The sequence below is a fragment of the Mesitornis unicolor genome, unplaced genomic scaffold (genome assembly GCF_000695765.1).
Source record: "Mesitornis unicolor isolate BGI_N332 unplaced genomic scaffold, ASM69576v1 scaffold2596, whole genome shotgun sequence".
NCBI classification, from domain to species: domain Eukaryota; kingdom Metazoa; phylum Chordata; class Aves; order Mesitornithiformes; family Mesitornithidae; genus Mesitornis; species Mesitornis unicolor.
This window is the reverse complement of record NW_010188829.1, coordinates 51,060-59,192: the sequence shown is the minus strand read 5'-3', so window position 1 is coordinate 59,192 and position 8,133 is coordinate 51,060. Positions and strand designations below refer to the sequence as shown.

The window sequence follows — 8,133 nt, the reverse complement described above, 5'->3', positions numbered from 1 at the left end:
CTCTTCCGGGGCGCGAGGGCGGGGCGGTCCCCCCACTCCCAGTGCATGGGGCCGCTAGGGCGCCCCCGCGTGGGCGAAGGTGGCTGCGGTTCCCCTCAGGGTACTTCCTGCCGCCAGGCTGAGGCGGGCGGTGGCGGGGCGAAAAGCTGAGCGGGCGGTAGGGGTTGCAGCCTGTCCTCTGGGACCGAGAGCCCCGGAGCCTGCAAGGAGCTGCTGCCCTTGTGTTGTCCTGAGTAAAAGTGTTAGGTGTGCTTCCCTTTTGATAGGAAACGTAAGCTCGTAGCGAAAGTCAGGAATCGATTCCTTTAAGGTGACAATATTTAAACACAAACATCAATGTTATTAAGAGAAGCCTTGTATTTTTTAGTCCTATCTGAGAGGAAAATGCACATCTGAGTGAATTTCCCAAGGCCAGAGTGGGGCAAGCTGGGTTGAAATGGCCATTCCCTAAGGTCTTGCAGTCAAGCCTCAACAGCATGGTTGATTTCCACACAAGGATATGTTTCCATAGGAAAAAGGAGGGATGAAACTGCAGATTTAGGGGACGGCAAAGGTTGCAAATCCACCAGTACATGCTCTTGAAGCATCTCCCTTGTCCCAAGGTAGCAATTAAAAACATCCCCTGGGAATGGAGGAATCGGGACCTACTGGTTGAATTAAACATCAGATAAAACCAGAAGGTTTCAGGTTTGTAGGTGTTAAACACCCCATGGTGCTTTCAATGAGAAATCAGCCAGAGTCTGTGCTGCTCAGCCAAAACCAGACCTGAGCCACTGTTCACTGCTGCTGCCTAAAACAGCAGCTGGAGATCATCTTCCCCTGGCCCCACACTGCCCAAGTGATCAACACAAAGTGAAAAAGGGCTCTGGAGCACTTCCAAAGCAAATACAGACTCTGTATGAATTTATTAATTACACTCCATTTCTGTCCAACTTTCCTCCTCTGCCATTAGCTCTCTCCATCCATTGCTTACACTGGTGACCTGCTGATGAGGCACCCAGAATGACAGAGTAGAGAAAGCAGGGAGTTGCTACTCCTGCCCTCCCTGTCTGTAATATCCTGACTCTGGGCAGGCCACAAGTCCCTAATAAAACAGGAATTCTTGAAAAAACAAGAGCAGTACCTCCCCAGCCAGCTTCCCAGCTCCCTCCAGCTGCTTCTCCACACAGAGACTGGGCATCCCTGAGCTTGGCACTGCTCCATTGACAGGGGAGTCACCACTTTATGTCCCGGTCTTGTCTTGCTGTAGTATGATTTCTAGCCAGGTTCTGGTTTCTTTGATATGGTCAGTGACTTTAAAACACTTTAAAAGTGTTTCTTGCAGAGGTTTCTGCAGATGTCGTCACAGACTGTATGGCATGAAAAGAAAAAGATCGTATGATTCTTCTGCCGTGCTCCTGCTGTGGAAAAACTATGGAGGCATGTGGGCATAAACTCTTTTAGTAATTTTAGGAGACAGATTCAACAACTCTATCCCTGCAATGGCCTTCATGCTTTGCACCTTTTCAGGAAAGTTCATGGCTGAACTGAGACCAGCTTATTTCCCTTCCTGTTGAAGTGTGAGGTGACCCTAGAGAGAGGGAGTTTGCTGCCAGTATCCTACCACTGTGCCAACCAAAGGGTTTCTACACAGCAGATCAGTGCAAGATGCTACTCACCCAGCCATTCTCCACAAGACAGCCCCTCCAAACACTCCTGAGTTAAACCACTGGTCTCACCAGTAAAGGTTTTTCACCCTGGTGCTTATTGTTCTTGGCCACTCTCACCATTCGAGGTCTTCAGAGCCACATGTCTGACAGTTACTTCTACGTTGGTTTTCAACAGCTTTGCAAAAACCATCTACTAAAAATCATTTGAGTGCTTTTGATTGTATTTTATTTCCAAAGGCAGGAAGATGCAAACAGAATGTCCTGGAGCTCACGCTGTCTAGGTCTAACCTTCCTTCCCATCTCCACAGCAGTGCATGATGAGAGCAGAGCAGCTGGGAAACAGCTTGCTCACTTCACTGTCCATTATGTCTGACAAGCCTGTGACAAACTCCTTGATCTGACACCTCCCCTTCTCTCCTCCCCTGCCTGCAGCAATAAATTCAAGCACACATTCATCCTAATCCCACAGCCAGCTGTGTGCTCCTCGTCACAGATGAGGATGGATAAGAGGTCTCAGAGCTCTTCCAGGGAGTCTCATAGAAGGCGCAGAGAGTCCCCGGCTACACAGAGCAAACGAGAGAAGAGAGAGAGCAGCAGAGAAACCAGCAAAGGAAGGGGAGACATAAAGCAGGAGAAAGCAAAGGAGATCAAGAGCACCGCAGGGACTGATGGAAGGGTGCATACGTCCACGGTGGTGGACGTGGATGATGTGATATCTGATGAAGAAATGGAGGCAATGGCATTGCTGGACAGTGAGCGGCAAGAGGAAGGTATGGCTTATGGAAGGGAAGGGGCAGGAAAGCTATGGGCTCTTTGACCCTGCGTGGGTCACAGTATGACACTCTGCACGGTGAGTGTCATCACACCCTCCTTGCACAGACGTGGTTATCCTCAAGACGGGATATGGGAGACTCTAGCCAGCCTCCTAGCCAGCTTCTGCAGTCAGTACTGCGGGCTAATCAGCACTGTCTAGCAACAAAATGAACTTTGCAACAGTTACATCCCCAGTATCCTTCACACTTCAGCTTGCAGCTCCCCAGTTCTGTTCATGCTCTACTCTCTTCTTGCTTGTCCTTGTTGAGGTGGACAGAGTTAGCCTTAATGTTACTTCACAGCCCAAATTACTGTGCTGCAGTGAAGAACTGTGCTTGAGGACCACTCTGTTATGGTCCATCTTCTGCATCTAGGTACACCCAAAAGTAATCTCTCTATTTTCATGCCATACCTGCGTAATTTTTCCCCTCAGGCAGGAGCACAGCAAAGGGCAGCCAGAGCAAGATAAGCCATATTCACTCTGGGGAGATGTGAAAGGTAATATTCACCTGGGACTGATCACATCAGTCAGCCTCCAAGACCTTGGTTTGACTGTTGTAGAGCACAGGGAGATTTCAGTGACACCAGTGGTTTGGTCTCAGTGCATTAGGGAGCTGGGATGCCTCTGAAAACCTATTCCAAAAGTACCTGAGGTACTCTGATAGAGATGGGCACTTCAGGATTTGAATCTTGATAGCTCCCTCTTATGTACAATCTTTCTCTTTGCCATTAACTTATCTTTCCAGATAAGCTTCTGGGATCCCAGCTCAGCCAACAAATTGCCCATTCCAAGCCCTTCATACCGCTTGGTAGCCACAGGTCTTTAAGATAAAGGCTGCTCTCCAGTCAAGGCGCTATGGAGAAGCATGGCTCAATTTCTGCCTCGAAAGCAGAGACAAAATCTGTCAGTCCATCCTGGCAGCTCCTAGCCACCTGGAGTGTTCTTTAACACAGCGCCAGAGAGCCAAATGGTTTATGTACACCAGGCACCAGGTCTAGGCAAAGGGCAACACTGAAGCTGACCTGTGCAGGCTCTTGTCAGGCCATGGATATTTTGGGAGCAGTCCTCTCCTAACACAGCCATGTTGGTTTTCTCTCTAGGTTTAAAGTCTCCGGGCCTGGGCATCTGTGAGTGGCTTCTGACCATCTTGTCTCTCCTGTTCGTCATAATGACTTTCCCCATTTCTGTCTGGTTCTGCATGAAGGTGAGAACAGTCATGGGCTCTCCCTGGGTTTAGTATTCAGTGTCTGACATTCATGTATGTAAGCCACTGGTTCAGCATATTAGACATAAGCATAAGGCTTTTTTTGGTCAAAGACCCTATTTACACTTTGACTCATCATTAATTTTGATTTATGCTTTATCACATGTTGCTGCCGCAGAGGGCTGCACAGGCATCCAGCCATTGCCTAATGTCCTGGTTTGAGCTAAATAGAACTAATTTTTTTTTAGTGATTTTACTTTTCAGCTCAGTCTCTTTTAAGTGACTAAACGACAACACCTATCAAATACTCCTGCTGCAATACCAGCAGGCAGGGGCTTGGGTTTTCTATAAAACAAATTGCAGGTCTGTTCTCTTTCGAACATCATCTTCAGCCTACCCAGCCCAGAGATGGTTGCATTGCAGTGAACAGGTTTTGCATTGCAAATTTTGAGACTGGTCTCTCCATTAATAATCTTCCTCCCCTTTTCTCAGGTCTATAGCATGGCTACAGGTGGGCATATTTTGATTCCTACTTCTTCAGGAATTTCACGTGCACCTTGTTCTCAACAAAAGTGTCAGTATTATGGCTCAGATCTTACAGGTGTGAGCACACACACACGGTTCCCTTGGAGTCAAAAAACTACAATGGAAAATTTTAGCTCAGAGAGTTGAAGTTTGGCCAAACTATAAGGAAGCAGAATGCTGACCTCGTGCTGGGAAACCCTGGGCAGCTCTAACCTGGGCTGCTGTCACCAAACCTTGGGCTGCCGCAGGGCTACTCATATGCTGCTTGCACACAGGGCTAGCCAGCGGTTCTGGGCCAGGTTCTCCACTTGGATAAAGAGACTCAGTGACAGGTGACTCCACTAGCTTACTAGCTGAAATTCTCCCTCTGCAGGGCTTTCCCAGGACAGACATCCTCCCATACCAGTGAGGCCCCTTTCCCCAGCCCTACACCTTCCTCTCCAGCCTAGCTTTTGTTTCCCTCTGCAGGTAGTGCGGGAGTATGAGAGAGCCATCGTCTTCCGACTTGGGCGTCTCCTTCCTGGCAGAGCCAGAGGTCCTGGTAAGGTGTTTACTGAGCTCCCTCCCGCCACGCTGCTCCTCTTCTCCATGTTCTACCACAGCTCACATGTGGGTGCCCTCCGAGCAGACACAACCACACAGGAGATGGGATGTCTTTGCTCCGTTTCTCTTAAGAGCCGGTAGTTTCTAATGGCTTTTCCCATCACAGAAGCAGTTTCAGAATTTGAGCCTATGTGTTGCTGTTCCTTTGTAGTTCTGCATGCCAAACCCTCCCCTGTTCTCCAGAGCAGGAAAGCCAATTGCTGTGGTTCTGATGATCACCAGCTGCCTTTCTTTTCCTCTCACAGGTCTTTTCTTTTTCCTTCCCTGTCTGGACACATATCACAAGGTAGATCTCCGCCTCAAAACCCTAGAGATCCCCTTCCATCAGGTATGTCTGACACCTCCTCGCTATAATAATTTTTGAATCTCTTTAAAGTTACAATTTATGCTTCCACCCTTCATCCCTGCATAGAAAAGTCTGAAAAAACATCTCAGTGTAACCCTAAGACATTCACCATGGTGAATTTTCTTCTCTTATTAAAACTACTGCATTTAATCCTGTTCAATTTGACATGCTTTAGCGGTAACATACACCAATAAGGAGTGACTGGGCCAAAGATACTGGACCAGGATTTTTTACCCACTGAGATCTTACAATGATGTAAGGGGAATACTCTGCTCCTGTATAAGCCTTGGAGGAAGAAAGGGCTGAACCCTTGTAACCCCTGAACCTGCAGCCTCCCTAGCCTCTCTTCTCCTTCTGGGACATGTTGGGACATCCCTAGCTCAGATGCTGTACTGAGGAGACAGGCACAAAGATGCTGCTCAGGGAACTGAGATCCAAAGCTCAGTCAGTAGCAGAGGTAACTACGAAGACTTAACCATCCAGCTACTCTTCATTGTTCTCGTAATTGTGTGTGCTTTTCTGTGCTACCTTAGGGTTGTCAGAATCAGCTCCATCTCCCCTAATGTCTTCTGCTTAGGTAGTGACCAAAGACATGTTTACCTTGGAGATAGATGCTGTCTGCTACTACCGGTTGGAGAATGCCTCTCTTCTCCTCACCACCCTGACCAGCATCTCCAGTGCCATCCAGCTGCTGGTGCAGACCACCACAAAGCGCCTCCTGGCACATCGAGCCTTCTCTGAACTTCTCTTGGAGAGGAAAAGCATCAGCCAGGAGATAAAGGTGCTTTCACAGTGGGGAAACAGCAGAGCAAGGGGTGATCTAAGGCTCCACAAAGAAGCTCAGGTGATTGGTCCCTCAAAATCACAGACACTGGTTTGCAGAAGGGTACAGTAACAAAATGTGTCTCCTTCACAGAGAAATGGGAGGTTTATCTTCTGTTTGCTTTTTTTAAACTCGGATCACTTTAGGGAAAGGATCTACTGTGTGGGCCTCAGAGGCAGTCATGGTGAGTAGCAGAGAGTATGGTGTGGCAGGCATAGAGGAATCACTTAGGCCAGCCTCATCAGTGCTTTGTGATACCCCAGCTTCTGTGCTTACCCCAGAAAAGAGATTCTCACAAGAAATGTATTCTGAAGCCTGAGTGAGCTGCCATAAATCCAGTATACATGGGATCTCCAGCAACAGTTCTCTGTGGCCACGACACACATACGTGATGATACCAGTCAAGAGCTGCATGTTTCCTAGAGAACTGAACTGGTTCCACACTTGGACTAGTAAAATCATCCTAAATCTCTAGGGCAAACACAAATCAGCAGTAAAGTGAGGAAAGGAATTTTATTTCTGAGAGGCTTCACCCGATAGCACACTAAAACTAGTAAATCTGCCTTACAGTATTGCAGTAAACTGCCTGGAATTAATGACCCTGCAGTGTCTTACTCCCTGTAAGGGGCCTAGGCCAGGGCTGGTGTTCTCCTCATGCTCTAAAAATATTCCTCTTCACAGGTAGCTTTGGATGCGGTCACAGGCTGCTGGGGCATCAAAGTGGAGAGAACAGAAATGTAGGTAGGAAATGCTGGCAGAGGGCAATTTTCTGGCCCTGAACCAGTATTTGTCCTGCCCTGCTCGCTGCTGCCTGCTCCTCTTCCTGTTTTGCCTCTATGTCTACCTGCAGTCGTTCAGCAGAAGGTAGAGCCTCACCCCTCGCCTTCCTGTTTTCCCTGCCTCTTTCAGCCTCTGCCTCATGTGAAACTTTCACATGCAAAGGCTGTGCTTGCTCCTGGACTGACATCCAGGCCAAGATCCTTAGCTGGGATCTCATCACTATTTCACTGCTGCTGCAGGCAGAGTTTGCAGCCAATTCTGGTAGCCCAAAACTCACAGCAGGCACCAAATCCTGTGTCCCACTCTAGATCAAAGGCCTCAGGGTCTTAGCACTGGTAGGGATGGGCTTATCAACCAGAAGCCTGTGCAGAAAGGTAGGACATGTTCATCATGAAGAGGACCGTGGAAGAGGGAGCCAAGTGGTGAATGAGCAAATCTAGGAACAAAAGGAAATTCCTGTGCCTGTCTTGAGAGGAGTCTCCCAGTGGATTCTCTGATGTCCCACAAAAAGTGAGCTTAGACTTCAAGCTTCAGATGCACAGAGAAAAGAGGTGATTGTGCAAGCCTGGTTGTTAGAAAATCAGGCTGGAAAGGAACGATGGGAGTGGAGGTAGAAGGCTAAAGTGAGACAGCAAAGAACGTGAGTGATCTGCTCTGTAGAGACTGACTGTAGAGCCCATTCCAAGCCTCAGATTGACCACCCAGTGCTGCCAGGAGAGCCTAGAGCCCAGCTAATCCCTATTCCTTACTACCACAGCAACAATGTGCAGCTGCCTGCTGAAGTCCAACAGTCCCTGGCTGTGGAAGCAGAGGCCCAGAGACAGGCCAAAGTGCGGGTATGACAACCCTGAATACCTCCCATCTCCTTCCCAAGCATCCTTCCTTCCTTTCCCACCCCTGGTTTGAGGTCCCTGAGACAATTCGCATTAAGGTACGGCTCTAGGAAGATATGTCTCTTTAATTTCTGGTCAAAGGACTATGCCTAGCAAGGAGAGCTGCACCAAGAGTCTGGGGCAGCCCAGTGGAGTGCCAGATTTGGTATCTGGCCTACAGGTAAGACAGAAAGACACACAGAGGACTCTGGGGTTATCCCCATGCCCACAGTGATCCCCATGGGGGTCTCTCCATCCTCAGGGTTTCACTCTTCTCTAGGAGCTCAGTGCATGGCTATCACCACTGTCATGTACCCTGCACCTTGCTCAGATCAGGCTGGTCTCCATCCATTGCACTGAGCTGCTCAAGAGCCTGGATAAGGTTAATGTCCAGCACCCCTCTCACAAGCCTGGCCTGAGAGCTGTCCTCTCCCATGCTTTTGCAGCAAGAATATGCCCAATTGTGAGCCACAATGGGCCTAATAAAAACAAGTTAGACATGAGGTCTAGTACATGC

At 48.6% G+C, this 8,133-nt stretch overlaps 1 protein-coding gene across 1 annotated transcript in view; it reads left to right on the top strand.

The window, feature by feature from the left end:
* Window positions 1–2,142: 2,142 nt before the first annotated feature.
* Window positions 2,143–8,133, top strand: part of NPHS2 (nephrosis 2, idiopathic, steroid-resistant (podocin)) — a 6,422-nt gene continuing 431 nt past the window's right edge. Inside the window, exons 1-7 of the mRNA XM_010185853.1 lie at window positions 2,143–2,419; window positions 3,564–3,667; window positions 4,661–4,733; window positions 5,041–5,123; window positions 5,719–5,922; window positions 6,646–6,701; window positions 7,502–7,580. Of these exons, the coding sequence (XP_010184155.1) occupies window positions 2,143–2,419; window positions 3,564–3,667; window positions 4,661–4,733; window positions 5,041–5,123; window positions 5,719–5,922; window positions 6,646–6,701; window positions 7,502–7,580 (876 nt within the window). The remainder of the gene's footprint in view (window positions 2,420–3,563; window positions 3,668–4,660; window positions 4,734–5,040; window positions 5,124–5,718; window positions 5,923–6,645; window positions 6,702–7,501; window positions 7,581–8,133) is intronic.